The sequence below is a fragment of the Rhincodon typus genome, chromosome 38 (genome assembly GCF_021869965.1).
Source record: "Rhincodon typus isolate 14 chromosome 38, sRhiTyp1.1, whole genome shotgun sequence".
Lineage (NCBI taxonomy): Eukaryota > Metazoa > Chordata > Chondrichthyes > Orectolobiformes > Rhincodontidae > Rhincodon > Rhincodon typus.
Genome location: NC_063369.1, coordinates 7,913,361 through 7,933,358, shown reverse-complemented (window position 1 = coordinate 7,933,358; position 19,998 = coordinate 7,913,361). Strand labels below are relative to the sequence as shown.

Genomic DNA, 19,998 nt, shown 5'->3' with positions numbered 1-19,998 from the left:
TCTCTTGGTTTAAGCAAAAGCCCTGCATGAACACAACAATACCTGTGCCATATGACATCAGAATCTTTGGATCACTACTAAAAGGGAAGTGTGCCTAAATTGACACTTTTTAACCAGGCTTGGTAGAGATTCAGAATCGTGCATTAAATCACATGGAAAGCGACGTAATCCCAACAACTTGCATCCCCAATGAGAAGTGGAAAAAATTACTTCTAAAATAAATAATACTTTTTGTGGTTACAATTTGGGAATAACTAAGATATTCAGGGCAAAACTGTCTGAAAGTGAATTTCAAGGACTAGTAGAGAGCATGACTCTAGTCTGAGGAGTTGCAGGGAATTTATATGAAAATACCTGGCCGCTCCATTTAATTTGGGAATGGCCGATTGATGCACTATTGCAAATATCCACACTCTGTTGAGTGGTGCTGGTGGGTTACAATGCATTTGGGATGTCCCAGTTGCTGTAGTAACATACATATTTACTGGCATGATGTAGTATGGAATTATGCATTGTGATGGAGGCTGTAATTTCATACCATTGCATTCTTGACCAGGAATCTCTCCTGCTTTCACTGCCTGGGCATGTTGGAAAGTGTTAGAGAAACGTACCCTTCTTGGACATCCTGGTAGCGGGATGTGAAGCCAGAAGCCACAGATCAGAGGCAGGTACACTACTAACTGCAACATAGGTGCCCTTATAAGGTGTCAGATGCCTGGCTGTAAATAGAGTCCTGGAGCACTTGGCCCTTGGATGGTTCAGGTTGTGATAGCTACATGCAATGTCAAGCTGAGGGAGGTGGAACAGGAGCAAGGCCAAGTGATGGCAGTGCCATTAGCCATTCCTGCAACCAAAATACTCACAGCCTTTACCTATTGTAATTCATGCCCATAGGTTGGTGCAATGTTATACTAGTTCCTGCCTTTGCACCATCACAGCAACTCAGAACTTTATAACAGTAAGATATCCTGAACCTGTAGCCAGGGCTATGGAGTCTCCTGTGGATACAGAGCACAGGAACAGCAACACGCACAGTCTGCATCCATAAGGAATAGTCACCAATCCATTCAAAGAGAAACCAGGGCTGGTTTTTTTTCTGGGAAACTTGACAGGAATATCTGCTCCACGTCGGGATCAAATTTCAGTTGACTCCAATGTGAAATTCCTTTCTAAAAGCTTAATTTCAATGGTTTTAAAATTTCATGTTGCGAGAAGGTGAGGTAGGGTTTGGATGAGTTAGAACACAACTGAGTCATGAGGGAGACTTGCAGCGTGTAATAACCAGTGATTATCGCTGGCAGTGCAGAATGGGTCACTCCGTGATGTTAAAACTGAAGGTTAAGTTGGCAGGAAAACAAAGGGGTGATATGGGTTAAACTTAAAAAGTGGAGGCTATTCAGCCCCTCAAGCCTATGCTACCATTCAGTGAGACTGTTGCGTGTTCTGCATCTTAACACTATGAATCCACCTTACTTCCAGATTTCCACTCACCTTTGTGCAAAGACATGCTTTCTGATTTCTGGATCCTCCACACCAGAGGACTAGCTATTTTCTATCTACCTTATCACAGAAGTGTTTCAGCAATGAAGGCGGCTATTTGGCTCATGGTGCTATTCAAACGAGCACCATTACCCATACCCTTGCACGTTATTTCTGTCCAAATAATCTACCACTATGCTCTTGAATGCCTCAATTGCACCTTATACTTCCAGGTAGTACACCTATACCCCGATCAATCCGTATACCAAATAACATTAAAATCCTTAATCATATCACACTTTAATTTTCTAAAGTTCAGCGTATGCTTAGCTGTGTTCAAGCTTACTCTCTACCCTTGGTACCATTTGTGTACTTCATCCATTCCCCAGACCAACACACCCATTCTGTGTTAGTTCTGGGCAGTACACCAACGTGCTCCAGTAGCCTTATACAATTGTCAAGTAGCTTCTACTCCACTTTAGTCTAAGGACACGTTATTGGGAACAAGGAGTCAGCCTGTGGTATGGACTCGTGAATAAGATGGAGATAGAAACCATTGAAGAGATATTTTGGCCGAATGGGAGAGTGGGGAGAGGAACAGAGAATCCTCTGGATGGATGAACGACAATGGGTCAAACGGCCTCAGCTATCTTGTAAGTAATTTGGTTGTCATGTTACCAGTGGTTCGACCTTCCCAAAGTTGCTCATTAATGACAGACAACTGAGCCATTGGCTGACGATATCTTTTTGGGTCAGACTTCAAATTGGCTGCCAAGATACAAGAGGTATACAAGGGCAAATTGATTTGCTATCATAGTCCTTGAGTAGATTTGTAGCTCGGGTTGTGGTTGGTTTGCTCGCTGAGCTGTTTCATTAGTTCGCAGACGTTTCATTACCCTGCGGGGTAACATCAGTGCGGCCTCCAATGAAGTGCTGTTGCGTTTTCCTGCCTGCTATTTAAACTCTGTGGTCCGTTGGATTTGATTACCTCATTTCCGGTTTTCCTTCGCAGTGGTGTATATGTAGGGTCTAGTTCTATGTGTTTGTTGATGACCTTCTTGGTGAAGAATCAGGCCTCTAGGAATTCCCGTGCTTCTCTCTGTTTGGCCTGACCTAGGATCCTGGTGTTGTCCCAATTGAACTGGTGGTTCTCCTTATCTGTGTGAATAGAGATGAGTGAGTATTGGTCATGTCTTTTTGTTGCTAGTTGGTGTTCATGTACTCTTGTAGCCAATTTTCTTCCTGTCTGTCCAACGTGCATCATGGTAGATGCAGGGCCAACGGGGAATTCCTGACGAAGGTACACAGAAAGGCCACACGCACTGACCAAGTACTGAATTTCAACAGTAACCACCCTAACACCCACAGACGAAGTTGCGTGAAAACACTATTTAAATGAGCAACAACACACTGTAGCAAACCCGGAACTACGCCAAAAACAGGAAGAGTACCTCCACCAAGTATTTAAGGACAACGGAGACCCGACCAACTGGATCCAATGATGCCTATTATATGAACAACAACAGGAACATACTGCACGACCTACCATCACGCTACATAACTCATAACATAAGTTAACATAACTCATTACGCAACCATACATCAAGAACATATCTGAACTGACCACAAGACTCCTACGACCATTGGGCATCAGAGTAGCACACAAACCCACCTCAACGCTATGCCAACTGCTAATTCAAACCAAAGACCCCTTACCCAATCTGCACAGAACCAACATAATATGCAAAAAATTCCATGCAAGGACTGTGACAAACATTACATTGGACAGACAGGAAGAAAATTAGCCACAAGAGTACATGAACACCAACTAGCAACAAAAAGACACCACCAATACTCACTCATCTCCATCCACATGGATAAGGAGAACCACCAGTTCGATTGGGACAACACCAGGATCCTACGACAGGCCAAACAGAGAGAAGTACAGGAATTCCTAGAGGCCTGATTCTGCACCAAGAAAGCCATCAAAAAACACAGAACTAGACCCTATACATACACCACTGCGAAGGAAAACCAGAAATGAGGTAATTAAATCCAACGGACCCCAGGGTTTAAATAGCAGGTGGGAAAACACAACAGCACTTCAGCGGAGGCTGCATCGATGATGTTACCCAGCAGGGTAATGAAATGTCTTCGAACTAAAGGATCAGCTCAGCGAGCGAGCCAACCATTGCTATCGTAGTGCCAGGGATCAGTCAGTGGGACTGACACTTCTCAATTGGGCACCGCAACCACCTACTGGAGTCTTGCAGAGCAGGCAGAGCCGCATTGGTTAGGCTCAGGCATGACAACTGGCCTTGACATCACCGCATGAGAGGGAAGATCAGCACAGGTTTCCACCCATGACCATCTTCCTCTGTACCCTGTGTTGATATCAGATGAGAACAGGATTAAGGTTCCCTGTGATTCTCTCCACAATCAACCAGCCCACCTATGCTCTCAAATGAAGAATGACCTTGTCCCAGATGATGGAACAATACCAATGTTGGTGATGCCGCTGAATAGAGACATATTTTCCAATGAGTTTAATCTTGCACCCACCAAGACAAATGCAAACTATGCCAAATTTCCAACAATTAAAATGATTTGTATTACAAGAGAAATGATTGGTTGGCAAATATACTCATGATTAGCCAAGGTGTTGTCTTGGAGAAGCAATGGAGAACTATCAACAAAAATTGTCCTGAATGAATTATTATGCTGTGTTAATCAGCAAGTCTTGTATCCAAAGTATTCATGCCTGATCCTATTCACCAGGTAGAACTAAATCATTGAGTCCTGTTGCTAAAGCTGAAGGCGAGTTGATCATTCTGCAATTTGAAAATAGAATGAAGCCACAGCAACACATTTAAACTATAGGTAATTCAACAAAGGCCCAAGGCTTGAACATGTTTACAGAGAGTGGGTCCCTGTGTCTGAATGTACGTCACACCTCGCAAACATGAATGAGCCACATTACAAGCTTAGTGATTATCCTTTTTTAAAATTCATTCATGGAGTGGGGATATCACTGGCTAGGTCAGCATTTACTGCCCATCCTTAATTGCCCAGAAGTCTACTGTAGGTCTAAAGTCACATGCAGGCCAGACTGGTAAGGATGGCAATTTCCTTCCCTAAAGGACATCAGTGAACCAGATAGGTTTTTCCTACAATAATTGGTACTGGTTTTATGGTTATCATTAGGCTCTTAATTCCATATTTATATTGAATTTGAATTCCATCTGCCATGGCAGGATTCAAACCTGGGTTCCCCAGAACATTACCTGAATCTCTGGATTAACAGTCCAGCGATAACACCAGTAGGCCATCACCTCCCCATTGGTTCTGAGGTTGGTTCTGAGTGAAATTAACAGCACACCTGGGATTAATCAGCATGCACTGTCCAACCATGGAATCACATTTAATGGTTGACAATTTCTCTGGGCTTGGCAAACACAGTCCTGTCAGGTACAATCTGCACTTGGCTATTTTGAACAACCGAAAGAACGTGTTGTTTGATCTAATAAGCCACTCACTAGGATGTACAGCCTATGTACTTGGCTCAGTGTGAAAATGTGGCATTCTTGAGTTTGTCATGATGAGTGCGAGATAAGAAGTTTTGGAAACACATCTCTCTTTTCAACAAGACAAGTTCCACATGACCATGCTCCAGATGGTAACACTGCATGCTGGCAATGAGAGCAACAGATCTGGAAGAGGCAGGGGCAGTAAAATAATTATTTGTGGGAATAGTTAGCTCATCCTCCAAGTCTCCCACCACTCCTACAGAATCTACGTTCTTAATTACACAACCCAAAGACAAGACATTAAACCAAGCAGTTGAGCTGTCAAGCAGTAGCCACTAGGTAACTCAACTTCATCTAAACACAGGATATCAGAACATTCCTGAAAATTGTTTCATGTTCCAGATTAAAACAGCAAGTCTCCTGTCCAAAGTATTCATGTCTGATCCCATTCGCCAACCGGAACCGAATCATTTAATCTTGTTTATAAAACTGAAGGGAAGTTGATCATTCCACAAATTTTTTAAAAAAAGAGTGAAGCCATATCAATGCATTTCAACGCTTGCCCTTATTTCAATTCAAAGTGTAAACTCGGTAAAATGTTAAATGCATATTCGTTTTTTGTGAGGGAAAGTTTTCTTATTGTCTCTATCTCCGAATACTTTGAGGAAGAACCTAGCTCAGGAAGCTACATTTTTGTTTTACAAAACACACTCTCAATTAAATGAATGTAGTCATGCTAACAAGGTGACCTCTAAACTCTGGGACTTCCAAAAATAACACCTGGTTTAATCATGGCAAAGTAAGGAGCAGTAAGAAAAATCGAAAAGTACGCAGTTCTTCCTGTAATGTCTTCCAAGACTCCTTTTCTCATCTTGATACCTCAACGTTAATAAAAGGCATTTCTCATTCCATGTGTGAGATGCTCTCTAGTTGATACGAGCAACCTGTGAAGTATTTTTAAGATCCTAAGCCCCAAGAAAAGTCAGAAGGACTATGGGCTCTGCATCGCTATTGAAATACGGCATTGTGACTTGTCACATGGGAACGCTCTCCACCTCCTCCCCTCAAATCAAAATGACGCAGGACAATACTTATGAGCCATGAGTGTGAGATTCAGTATGGGCAGACCAGCTCCCCGAAGCTCACAAATGTCCCACAGCATAAAAATTCAACCCCCAGGTATTTCCTGGCCTTTTTCTGTTTTAATTTTACCCACTTCCTATATTAAGCCACTTTTAATGTTTATTAAGTCCTCCATTTTGCATTGGGTTGGGTTCACCTCTAGAGGGCAGTCACTTCAAACCCATTCTCATCTTTCTCTGCCTTCAGTTTGGAAAGAGCAGCATGTATTCGGAAGAGCGTCCGAGATTCCATGGAATAGTCCTTGTAGTTTTGCCTAAGAGAAATTGCAGCATAGTTAGGGGAGAAGAGTGAGCCATCTAGCCAATCAAACCCAGAGAAAACCAACAAAACCCATCCAAACTTATACCTGTCAGCCTTGGGCTGTTGTGGCACAGTGGTAGCTTTCCAACCTCTGAACTAGGAGGCCCAAATGCAAGTCCCACCTACTCGTGGGGTGTCTCATAAAATCTCTGAACATGTTCATTAGAAAATATCTATACCGGTCAGCCCTGCTCAGGTGTGAAGGAAGAAAGAGGCAAGTAATGTCAAGTTGAACAGCAAGAGCTTCTTTAAATATATAAACAGGAAAAAGAGAAGCCAAAGTGAATGTAGGCTCCTTAAAGAATGAAACTGGGGATACAATCATGGAGAACCAGGAAATGGCAAAGGAGTTAAAGACACACTTTTCATCAGTCTTCACAACAGCATTTCAAAAATACCAAATGAAAAAGGGGGGAGAGGAGATATATTCAATAACTACTACAGTACTACTAAGTACTAGAAAAATTAATCAGGTAAAAGACTGCTAAATCCCCTGGACCTGTTGGATGTATCCTAAATTATTAAAAGTGGTAGCTACAGATAATGGATGCACCAGTAGTAATCTTAAAGAAAGTGCCAGAAGACTGGAGCGTTCCCCAGCTAATGAAAGACATACTGGCATTGGAGGCAGTCCATAGAAGGTTCACTCAGCTGATCCCGTATATGGAGGATCTCTCTTATGTCAGTTGGGTCTGTCATCATTAGAATTTAGAAGAATGAGAGATGATCTTATTGAAACATAGAGTCTTAGGCAACTTGACAGGGTAGATTCAGAGAGGGGTTTTCTCCCCCCTGTGTGGAAGGATCTAGGAGTAGAGAGCTCGGAGTAAGGGGCTCACCTGGTTAGGTCAGAGAGTGGTGACACTTTGGAACTATCTGTATCTCTACACCAGTTGGCTGTGAAAGCATGATCATGGACTCTATTCAAGACAGCAATCAACTAATTTCCAGATGATGCATTATCCCCACATTGCTTGATGCAATGTGGAGATCATGTAGGCACAGACGATCAGCCACGGCCTAGGAATGGTGGGGTCAGCTCAATGGACTGAATGGCCCAATTCCATGCCTATGATCAGTCTTAGCAAGGTGGTTGATGGGAAAACAGAGGGAAGACCAAGCTGCAATTTTCCAACATACCACTGAGCTTTTATGCATCACTGTCTGGATTTCCTGCCATTGAATCAGCTTCAATTGTCATTAAACTCAGCACAATTTCAACAGGAATTTCAAAACTAAACCAACAGATTCTGATAGATAGGCAAACAGCACCACCTGGTGGAAACCAAAAGAACTGCGGATGCTGTAAATCAGGGAAAAAAACAGAAGTTGCTGGAAAAGCTCAGCCGGCCTAGCAGCATCTGTGAAGGAAAAAAAATCCCTCAACCAGGTCCAACCCATCTCCCGCACTTCCTCCCTTATTCCCCCACCCCGTTCCTTCCTGCAACAGTGATAGGGTTCTCCTTGTCCTTACCTGCCATCCCACCAGCATTCACATCCAGAAGATCATCAGACGCCATTTCCACCAACTCCAGCGAGTCTCCACCACCAGACACATACTCCCCTTCCCTCCCTTGTCCGCCTTCCAGAGGGACCGTTCCCTCCGGAACACCCTAGTCCATACTTACTTCACCCCCAATACCCCCACAATCCCACGGCACCTTCTGTAACCAGCGAAGGTGCAACACCTGCCCATTTACCTCCTCCCTCCCCAGTATCCAAGGGCCCAAACATACCTTCCAGGTGAAGCAACACTTCACCTGCACTTCCCAGAATCTAGTCTACTGCATTCGCTGCTCACAATGTGGTCTCCTCTACATTGGGGAAACGAAGCATAGACTAGGAACATCTACGTTCCGTGTGCTAAAGACTCCAGGCTTCCAGTTGCCTGCCACTTTAACGCACCACCCTGTTCCCTGGCCAACATCTCTGTCTCAGGCGTACTGCAGTGTTCTAGTGATGCTCATCGCCAGCTGAAAGAATAACACCTCATTTTCCACTTGGGGACCCTGTAGCCCTCCAGACTCAATATCAAGTTCAATAATTTTAGGGCCTAAACTCTCCCATGTCCCAGCCCCCTACCCCACACACCAGGCCTTGTTACCACATAGCCTGCCGTTACACACCCCATGTTGTTAGTCACTAATAGTCCCCATTAACAACTATTCACCCTCCCAGCCTGATCGTTACCAACTCCTTTGTCTATCCAACTGCTCTTCTCTCTCTTCGGGCTCTATCCTACTGTTTACTCACTACCCCACCCTCTGTCCCTATTTTCTGCATATAAACCGACGTTTTCCCAGCCATCAGTTCTGAGGAAGGGTCACCGGACGCGAAACATTAAATCTGATTTTTTTTCTTCACAGATGCTGCCAGACCTGCTGAGCTTTTCCAGCAACTTCTGTTTTTGTACCACCTAGTGGAAGACTAACTCCAACACAATAATTGTTTGATTCCCTTTCCCTCAGCTTGTTCCTCCTGACTCTTAACATGGAGTCAGTTTCTTACGAATGACCAGAACAGCCTATTTAACCACAAATGCCCAGATAGCGGATGAGGCCGCATGCTGTTTGGCGGCAGTCAACACCCAAAAGGTGCTGAAGACTATCTGGGCTCCTCCTCCAAACCAGACACTGGTGTCAGCATCTGCTGTGGTATCCTGAACTGAGAAGGTTGTGGGTTCCAGTCCCACTGTAACCACATGAGTAGCAAAGGAGGGATCTCGGTTGGCCGCTGATCAGTCTGTCACCACTCCCCTGTTTGCGGGAGGTTACTTTGCACAAACCGGTTGCCATTTTTCTATATTAAAAAAAGCAACAGAGTTTTCTTTAAGAAGCTTTAAAATTTTGGAAAGGTGCTATACAAATGCACCTGTCAGCAGGTCACTTCCCAACTGAGCTAAGTGATAGTTGGTTAAAAAAAAAAATTCACTCCACCCCACCCACAGTGCCCACCTCTCTGTAAAGGCACATCAACAGCACTGATGGGCACCATGTGCTTCTTCTCCAATGACGCCCAGGCACAAAGTTAACCACAGAAGCGGGTAGAGAGTCAGCAGAAATGACCCCCTCCACAGCCCACCGCCTGGACCTGTTAATAGCCAGGAAAATGCAGTTTATATTTGTTTTAAAACCAAAAATACACAAAACTGAATGTTTGTATTCGCCATCACCCAATCACCCACGGTACTTATTTTTTTGTACCACCACCGGTAAAATCACTCGTGTTTCCAACTGAAAAATTTACATGCAAAACCCGTTAAGGGCAATGGAAACCATCAAAAGGTGGGAGAGACAGGGAAGGGGCCAAGTCAAAATGAAGTGGGAAAGGAAGATAAAACGCTCAGTGCCTCTAGCTAAAGGCATCAGGGGTATGTGTGGTACAGCTTGCTCTCTCCTCTGGCACACCCAGGCACAGATGCAGCCACAGAAGAGGGGCAGGCTGTCAGTGGCTATAACCCTCCACAACACAGACCTGTTAACGGCCAAGAGAATCCAGCTTTTTAAAAACTAATTGCCAATCAGTCCGTTCGGTGATGTCATTGTGCACCTCTGGAGCAGGTGGGATTTGGGTGTCCTGGTTCAGAGGTAGCGACTTTACCACTGTGCCATAAGAGGCTTGTCAGAATGCAGTTCCTTTTCTTCTCTTTTTTTTCCTACACCCAGAAGTGTGATCACAAACAACTCAACGACTTTCCCACCACCAAAATCTTTTAACTACCACCAGTGTAGCCATTCAAATATTTAACAAGTGAAGCCTATTATGGGAATGCAAACCATCGACAGTGAGGCCGAGGTAGGGAGGGAGAGAAGGGGATAAACCAAGAGAGAGTTGGAAGGGGAGATAAAGCACTGCAGAATGCAGCTCTTTTATTTTCTATTAATCTATATTTTCTAATCAACCTGTTCAAAGATGTTACTACACACCTCTGGAGGAAGTGGGACTTGAACTTGGATCTCCCTGGCCAAGGGTAGGGATACTACCACTGCACCACAAGACAGCCTTCACAATACTGCTCTTTTTTCTTTATATTACCGATTTTACATGTTCAACCTGTTCAGAGATGCTATTACACATCTCTGAGCAGGTGTGACTTGAACCCGGTCCTCCTGGTCCAGGAGTAGGGACACTACAACTGTGCCAGAAGAGGAGCTTCACAATGCAGCCTTTATTTTTTCCCCAAAGTCCAACGAGCAGCACGTTGTTCTCAAAATCAATTCTGGAGCTTTTCTGGATAACCCTTAAAGGGGCCTGTGCTTCTAAGACTGACATCCCACACCACCATAGTACTCACTTTGCTCGTCTCAGCCACTTAATAGCTTCTTCTTTCCTCGCCTGTTGTATATATAGCAGACTGAGCTCCAGAAGTGCATTTGGAATCAAGTAGTGGTCAAACTTAATGTTCTTCTCACTGTCAGTGAACCAAGGGTGAGGAGGTTATTTCTTTCGGTTCAATTCTACAATAGCTACATCCACAGCCGCCTCCCCCCCAACACCCCTGTACTCACTTGTGGTATATGTAGACAAAGCACTGCTCAGCTTCCAAGACATTTCCCAAATGCCTCAAGCATAAGCCTTTCAAGAGTTTCACCATGCACCTGTCATCCGTCAGGTAGTCATTAGCTAAGGAGAAGGACAGGAAGTTAGTCTGAAGGAATATACAACGTAGAAATGTACAGCACAGGCCCTTCGGCTCACAATGTTGTGCTGAACCTGACGCCAAAGTAAACAAATCCCTTCTGCCTGCCATTGGTCCATATCCCTCCATTTCTTCAATACATATGCTTATCTAAAAGTCCCTTAAATGCCCCTAATGTATCTGCCTCCACGACTACCCCTACTCCAAACACCCTCTGTGTAAAAATCTTGCCCCTCATGTCTCCTTTGAACTTTCACCTCTCACCTTAAATGCAGGCCCCCTAGTATTAGGCATTTCAGCTCTGAGAAAAAGATTCTAATGTCAACCCTAACTATGCACCTTGTAATTTTATAGACTTCTATCAAGCCTCCCCTCAGGCTCTGCCACTCTAGGGAAAACAGTCCGAGTTTTTCTAGAAATATCACTTGCAAAGCGAGTGCTGCAGAAATGAAAACGGGGCTGATCTCAGTCCGAGCAGCGAGAGAGGCAATTAGACAGTGATCACTCCCAATGTTGAACCTCGCTGGAGCCAGAGGACTTAGCATCCCACTCTGAGCATGAGCTACAGGCTGACGCTCCCAGCAGCGCTGAATGCCACCCTGCCAGAGGTGCCCATCTTGTGGCCAAGGTATTAAACTGAAGCCGTCACAGGTAACACATGGTTCCACTTGGAAGGACAGGTGGCTCAGCTGTTGGTGTACTGGTAATGTGACCAGATTATTAATCCAGAACCTCAGGTCTGGATTCAAATCCCCCCCCATGCCAAATCTTCACATTTGAATTTGATCAAACTAAAAGCTGGAAATAAAATGGTAATTGTCAGGGGAAAACCCCACCGATTTCATTACTGTTTTAGGGAAGGAAATCTACTATCGCTTACCTGGTTATAGTGTCATACAGCATTGAAACAACTCGTCCATGCTGACCAAGGTTCTCAAACTAAACTAGTCCCATTTGACTGTGTTTGGCCCAATTCCCTCTAAACCTTACCTGTCCAAATTTATTTTAAATGTTGTAACTATACCTGCATCTACCACTTCCTCTGGCAGTTCATTCCATACACACACCACCCTCTGAGTGAAAAAATTGTCCCTCAGGTCCCTTTTAAATCTTTCTCCTCTCACCTTAAAACTATGCCCTCCAGTTTTGAAATCCCCCCAATCTAGGAAAAGACCTTTGTACTCACTTTATCTATGCCCCTCATGATGGTCATATATGCGACTCCAGACTCTCAGCAACATGATTAACTCTCAACTATCCTCTGGGCAAGTAGGGATGGACAATAACAAGCCAGCAACACCCCATCCAATGAATGAATGATTTTTTTTTAAAAATCCTTTTTAAACTTGGTCAATCCCAATTCCCTAGAATTACATAAATCGTAGCATCCCTACAAAGCAGAAAGAGGCCATTCTGCCCATCGAGTCTGTAATGACCCTCTGAAGAGCATTCTATCCAGAACTACCCCTCTCTCTCCCTATCCACGAAACTCTACCCTGACCATAGTTCATCCACCTAGCCTCCTCAACCATTGCTTTTTAACAGGACTTCCCAAAGCTAGTATCAGACACCCTTGTATGCACTTTCAGTGGGTTCTATTTTTTCGTAGCAGTATTCAAAGGTATCTTGTGTGTGAAGGCATTTACTTCTCATAATTCATAATTCTGAACATAAAAGCAGCTCTTTGTCCAAATGATTCTGACAATATAAAATGTGCCTCGGTTTCACCTTGCGGGATGTGGAGGTCACTAGTACAGGGTCTTGTTCATTATCCATCCCCAATTGCTCTGGAACTTGGGCGTCTTGCTCAGGCCAGAGGGCACCTAGATGCCAACCACATTACTGTGGGTCTAGAGTCACATGTAGGACAGACCAGGTGAGAAAGGCACATTTCATAGAAACATTTGAACAGGAGTAGGCCATTCAGCCCCTTGAGCATATTTCGCACCACTCAATGAGATCATGGCTGTGGCCTTTCCATATGCCACTGGCCTATACCCCTTTTGCTTAACAAAAAAATCTCAGATCTAAAAATTAACAATCGCTGCTGCAAACCTTCCTGACAGTGAACCAGATGGGTTTTTAACAACATGTGATGGAAGCTTGCTGGTTCCCATACTGAGACTAACTTCTCAACTCCTGATTTATTGAGTGTCACTAACTCCCACAGCAGGATTTGAACACAGTCCCCTCAGTACTAGTCTCTACTTTACTAGCCCAGTGACTTTACCACCACACCACCATCTCCCCAGCTCCATGATGTTCAACTTTGCCAAGAGTGAGTGTACAGGAGTCTGATTAAAGCTTTGGACTGGTTGTTTCTTTTAAATCTACTGGAGGGCATGGAAAGAGGCACATTCTGTTTTTTTTCTCGCTTCCATTCTGAAGACAAACGCAGCTTTCACGAAGGGGAAGGCAGAGACTGGAAAGGGGAGGGCTGCAGGAAAGAAAATACACCCAGTGCAAACATTTGGACACAAGGTCCAAACCTGACCAGCTGGTGGTGTGAACTGTGTGATGCAGGATGGGTAACTGAAGCGAGGGCAACCTCAGATTCTGCAATTACATGAAGGAGGGTTAAACTGAAGAAACATGGTGGGGGAGAGCAGACAAGTGAGACTTAACTGGATAGCTCCTTGACAGAGAAGGTGCAGAGTGGCCTCGTTCAGTGAGCACTGGTAAGCACATTATTGGTAAGATGTTTGTGAAGGTGGTGGGCTACCTAGAACTAGGGGGGTGCGGTTTCAAAATAAGAAGTCACCCAATTAGGATGGAGGTGAGGAGGAGTTTCTTCCGTCAGATGGTCATTGGTGTTTGTAATTCTCCTCCACTCAAAGCAGTGCAGCCAGGATCATTGGATATAGTCAAGGCTGAGTTAGACAGATCAAACAAGGAGCCAAGAGGCACAGTCAGGAAGGTGGAGTTAAAGCAACAATCATGTCAGCCATGACCTTAAGGAATGTCAGAATAGGCTTGAAAGGCTGAATCTACTCCTGCCTCTGGTTTTTGATGGTCTTACAAGTGTGTTGCAGTTGGATGTTCATTTGGGATATCAACCCAAGAATAACTCAACTCTATGGGAGTCTCCAGAATTTGCAGCCACAGTTCCATCGTCAGTCAGCAGCTTCCCCTCAGTGGGATCTTGCTGTGCAGCCACTGGCTGGTGTAATTAGCTGCACAATAGTGAGGGCATTTCAATGAATAGAATGTAACTTGGGATGCCTTAAACCGACAGGGAGCAAGGCTCTAAACATAATGACCTTCGTCATGTGTAAGTGCCAGTCAGTACGTACGTGCTGCTTGCTCTAGCGCCGTCTCTGCCTCACTGATCGTTCTCAGCATTTCTTCCGTAAGATCCCGCTGTTTACCGATGACTGTGAAGCCATTCCACATGTACATCATTTCCTGTTGGAGGGGAGGTAAGGGTAAGGGTGTTAAGAGGAGAAAAGTGACGCTTAGAGGGGTTATTTTCTAAAAGGTTTCTTGTCCCTGAAGAGTTCAATTGTCCGTGTTTGATTCTGAGAGTTTGCTAACCAATCTATGCCCACTTTGCTTGATTGGTTATGCCTGGGTGAAGACTCAGAGTAATGTAAACAGGCAATTTCATACATGTTGTGGTTGTAGAGGTATTTTGCAACACACACTTGGAAACTAGTGCGATCTGCACATTGCTTAGAAACATATAAAATGTATAATAATCCTTAATGAGCTATAAATAAAATTTACCAACTCCCCTCAACACCACACCCTAAATTCCCTTAGTATGCTTTCAATACAAGGAAGGGTCTCATCTGATGGCCTCACAGTTTTTCTTTATTCATTCATGGGATGAGGGTGTCGCTGGCTAGGACAGCATTTATTGCCCATCCCTAATTGCCCAAGCACCAGTCAGAGCTCCACCAGATTGCTGTGTGTCTGGAGTCACATGTAGGCCAGACCAGGTAAGGATGGCAGATTCCCTCCCTAAAAGGACATGGGTGATCCAAATGGGTTTTCCCAACAATTGACAGCAAGTTTAATAGTCATCATTTCACTCGTAATTCCAGATTTTTTTTAAAATTGACTTCAATTTATCCAATGGTGCGATTAGAACCCAAGTCCCCAGAACATTATCTGAGTCTGTGGGTTAATAGTCTTGTGTTAATACCGCTTTGGCCATCACCTCCCCGAAATCCTGTGGACTACTAAACTCATCTATTTCTCTCTGGACCGTAAAAGTAATACCTTTAGCATTTTCCTGTTAAATTGAGGATACAAGTCGCATAAGTTCAGTAACCACTGAACTGTATAGGGAGTTATACAGCATAGTAGGAGGTCATTCAACCCACTAAGTCCATGCTGCCTTCTTGAATAGAGACATCCATTTAATTCCACTCCCCCAACTTCTCCTCATGGCCCTTCCACTGGTTCCTTTACAATCAATTATCCAATTTCCTTTGAAAGTTCCTGTTGAATCTGTTTCCACCACCCTTTCAGCCAGCACATTTCAGATCACAGTAACTCACTACTTTAAAAAAGTCTTCTCATCATTTTCCATAACTTCTTTTAACAATTAGATTATATCCGTGTCCTCTGATTGCCTACGATACATTAAAAAATTAATGTTAAGGCATTAATAATTAACGGTGACTTTAAATCAGTTCAGAAATAAACCCACAAAGATATTTCGGTGCATTCCACAGAGACGCATTCGATAATAAATTGGTTCTTTGGAAAGATATACCAATGATAAAACTTATTAAAACACCCCCTTTCTGGAATTGTATGCAATTCTGCAGAAACATGTGAATTACCACTCAGGCAGTAAAAAGTTTAAGAAAAGCGTAAAAGAGGTAGGCATTGGGAACCCATTCAAACTTACAAAATTCTTACAGTGTGTAAATGGGATGTTTCTTCTACTGGTGAATCTAGAGACAGATGACATAAGCCGAGGATAAGGGGCAGACCATTTTGGACTGACGAGGAGGAGGAGGAAGAATTTATTCATTCAGAGGGTGTTGAATCTTTGAAATTCCCTACTCTAGAGGACCACGGGAGACTTAGTCATTGTTCAAGACTGAGATCAATAGGTTTCTGGAGAGTAATTGCATCTAAGGATATTGTGCAGGCAAATGGCATTGAGGAGATGATCAGGCATCATCTAGGGGTGGCTTGATGGGCTGAATAGCCTGTTTCTGTTCTTATGTTCCTGTGGCATAGCACTCAGAGGTCTGCAGATTGTAAATCAACCACATAAATAGTCCTCCAACTAAACTCAGATGGTTATGCGCGTAGGTCTCTAAAGTTATGTTCTACAGCATTATTAAATGATGACATTTATTATTTCAAGCTCTGTTAGTTTTCAGGAGTAAGGAACACAGATATTTACCCTTCCTGTGGTGCATTTTGTTTGTATTCTTTCATAGTGTGTGGGTGTTGCTGGCTGGGCCCAGCATTTATTGCCCATCCCTAATTGCCCTTGAGAAGGTGGCAGTGAGGTGCCTTCTTGAACCATTGCAAATACTGACGGGGTCAATAACAGCCTCTGGGATAGGGAGTTTCACTATTGACAGTTCCTCTGACAGTGCAGCACACCCTCAGGACAGGGCTGAAAGGTCAGGCTGGATTATGAACCAACTCTTAAGACAGAGCGGAGAAGGTCATTGGCAAAGCCAAGCTGGCATACATTATTTTCTCTTTCACCCCTGAACCCTTACCCCAGACAGGTGAAGATTGACTGCACTGTCCCCAGTTGATGCTGGTTCCTACAGAAATGGTTGGTCGACTCTGAAATAGCCTTGCAAACCAATCAGTTGTGGAGGTAACGGGCACGGTGGTTCCGTGGTTAGCACTGCTGCCTCACAGCATCAGAGACCCAGGTTCGATTCCAGCCTTGGTCGACTGTCTGTGTGGAGTTTGCACATTCTCCCTGTGTCTGTTTGGGTTTCCTCCAGGTGTTCCTGCAGACCAATGCTGCGCAGGTTAGGTGGTTTGGCCATGGTATAAACCCCATGTGGGGTGGGAGGGATGTTCTTCAGGAGGTCAATACAAGCCAAATGGTGTCTTTCAGCACTGTAGGGATTCTACTCTATGTTCACTAGGGTGACCGACTCAGACCCTGCACAAAAGGGGTGCAGGGTGACTCAGCACCAGATGTTATCTGATGGAGAACAGGGAAAGGAATGTAACTGAAGAGGTAACTCAGCACTGGCTCGGGCTCCAGGAAGGCACAGGCTGCCCAGGTGAGTAACCAAAGACCCCCACACCAACATCGAAGGCTCATGCCAAAACTGAGAGAGATCTGTACCACACACTTGTCACATATAACACTGTCACACTCACAGAAGCACACCTTACACACAACGTCCCAGGATCGAACGGGAAACAACTTTAACACAAACAGAATTTGCTGGAGAAACTCAGCAAGGTCCTGGCAGCCTCTGTGGAGGGGAAGCAGAGTTGACATTTCCAGTCAGTTAACTTCCTCAGAACGGTTACCTCTGTTTCTCTCTCCACAGATGCTGCCAGGACCTTGCTGAGTTTCTCCAGCAAATTCTGAAACAAATTTTGTTTTGGATTTCCAGCATCCGCAGTTCCTTTTTTTTTTGATTAGCAAACAACTTTAGTCTCTCTCAGTCTGCCTTTGCTCCTTCCGCCTACACAGTCACTGAGCTCCCAGGAATTAAAAGGGAGGCCTCTCTATAAGCAGGTCTCCTCATTGAAGTTTCCCTCAGTGCAGGCTCATGAAGGTATTGGGAATAAACTCACCAGAGCTGGTACTGGCAGCCTCACAGCGTAGTTGGACTTGTATCTTCTGGCTTTTCGAATAGCGAACTTCTCAGTGGGGGGAGACTTACCAGCGATCTTCTGCTTCAGCAAGGGTACTTGTCTGTGAGAGAGAGAAGAAAATAGATTTTAAACTGACAGTTCGCCAAGAACACAAATAAACATTACAGAGACAGAGACAATTAAAACTGCATGTTGCTGATATCTTTGCACCCACTGTGTTCAAGGCTGTGTCCTCACTTAAAGTCAGGGTCGCATTCCTGAGAATTGCAACATGGAGTGAAAAGTGATTCACACAGGAAGGTGTCCCAGAGGGAAAAGTGGGGAGGAATAGCAAGGGAGGGGAGAGGACAGAGTGAACAGGTGAAAAGGGAGGGATGGAGGGGGAGCAGAAGGAGACAGGGGGTGCAGAAGGAGGGAGGGGTAAGAGAAGGAGGGAGGGGGAGAGGGAGAGCAGAAGGAAGGAGGGAGAGAAGAGGGAGGGAGAGAAGAGGGAGGGAGAGGGAGAAAGGAAAGGTGAGGAAGGAAAGAAGGAGAAAAGCGAGGGGAGGTAGAGAAGATGGAGGGAGGTGGATGAACAAAGGAAGGAAGAAAAGGAGAGGACAGAAGGGAAGGGAGGAAGGAGAGGAGATGGAGAGAAAATGGAGGGATGGAGGGAAGAAAGGAGGGAGGGTGAGAGGAGGGAGGAGAAGTGGCTTCCAAGCTTGGCAGTAGATAGCCTTCTACAGATCAGCTCCACTGCTCTCCATCTCAGGATGTCGCTGGAGGGCGGTGACTGCAGGGTGTAGGGTGTAGGGTGTAGGGTGGGGGGTGTAGTCTGGGGCCTGGTATGTTTGGGGGTGGAGGGGGACTCCCTTGTGAAGACCTCAGCCACAGATGTGGCAGAGGGAGGGGTCCACTAGTCAGACAGAGGAGGGTCACTCCTAACCAGGTCAGGTCAGGTCCTACAGCACCTTCATTCATGTGAAGCTGGTAACACTCAAGGAGTGAAATGATGCTGAAAGAGGCAACATTAAAAATGATTTTAAGCCAGGTACGTGAGGAAGATAAATCTTACTAAGCAGAGAGACAGGCTGCTGCAGTTTTTCGATTTGCATCCATCAGGACAAAGAGCAAGAATACCAAATTTCAAACAGCACAACAATTTCTGTTAGAGAAGAACAGGGTGCAAATAGATATTAAAATCAGCTCTGATTGGCTTAGGTGTTGCCCTGGAGAAAGGAATGAGGAACTACATAGATTCCCCCTATTTGCAGATAATTTGAAAAGAAATGCAAATTTTGAACATATTCCTTTTGTTTGGAGAGAAAGTGACCTTGTATATGTGGTTTCCAGCAAGTATAAACAAGCTAAAATAACAGGCTCAACTCAGGATCTCAAATTGGTTGTTGGTGCTGCTATTAGCTCACTCAGGATTGTTCAGTAGATACTGCCCAATCACCAAATTACATGTAATAGTGGACTTTTGGTTTTGCAGGAGCAGGCTGGTTGAGAAGTTCACTCAGGATTGTTGGCAGAGTCTGGCTTGTACCCAATGAGCCAACCCTTGCAAAATCAAAAGTCCACTATTAGATATAATTCCATGATTGGGCAGTACCTGCTGAACAATCCTGAGTGAGTTTCTAAATGCACTAAAAAGAAATCAAATGCATCTAATGCACTTAAGCAAAGCAAGACAGTGTGAAATGATGCCAAAGTTTTGCCAGTATGTCAAATATTGCACTAATGTCACATCCATTCAGTCCACAACTGGTGTTGAGTCAATCTGCATACTTCACCTATGAAGTGGAGGTGAATGAGAACCATTCACCACAGTCCTTTCACCATGCAGAAGTACCCCATTCAGCCCATCAGGGAACAAACTGCCCTGGCACAACTCAGTCAACTCTCCAAATGGTGTCAAAGCTTTACAAATGGCTGCACCCAAGCAGCAGGTTGCTGGTGCATAAGTATATATATCCACGGGGGCATGGAAATTCACCAAGTGGAAACAACTCACTCTATCCGTGGGATGGAGGGAAATATCCTCTGGGAATTTGACCCACCTGAAGAGTTCGACCTCATCGTCCCCGAAGGGTTTTGCTTCGTGTGCAGGTAACATACTCAGGTATGCAGCTTTCATGTAGACGTACATAGCCTGGGGGA

The 19,998-nt window shown here is 44.6% G+C and overlaps 1 protein-coding gene across 2 annotated transcripts in view; it reads right to left on the bottom strand.

Moving 5' to 3' along the window:
* Positions 1-3,615: 3,615 nt before the first annotated feature.
* The window catches only part of zgc:158403 (tetratricopeptide repeat protein 39A), an 85,846-nt gene continuing 69,463 nt past the window's right edge, over positions 3,616-19,998 (bottom strand). For both annotated transcript variants that reach the window (XM_048618106.1, XM_048618107.1), the window contains 6 exons: positions 19,899-19,990; positions 17,836-17,956; positions 14,382-14,493; positions 10,958-11,072; positions 10,744-10,860; positions 3,616-6,402 (listed from right to left, as the gene is read on the bottom strand). In XM_048618106.1, the coding sequence (XP_048474063.1) occupies positions 6,288-6,402; positions 10,744-10,860; positions 10,958-11,072; positions 14,382-14,493; positions 17,836-17,956; positions 19,899-19,990 (672 nt within the window). In that variant the 3' untranslated portion in view covers positions 3,616-6,287. The remainder of the gene's footprint in view (positions 6,403-10,743; positions 10,861-10,957; positions 11,073-14,381; positions 14,494-17,835; positions 17,957-19,898; positions 19,991-19,998) is intronic.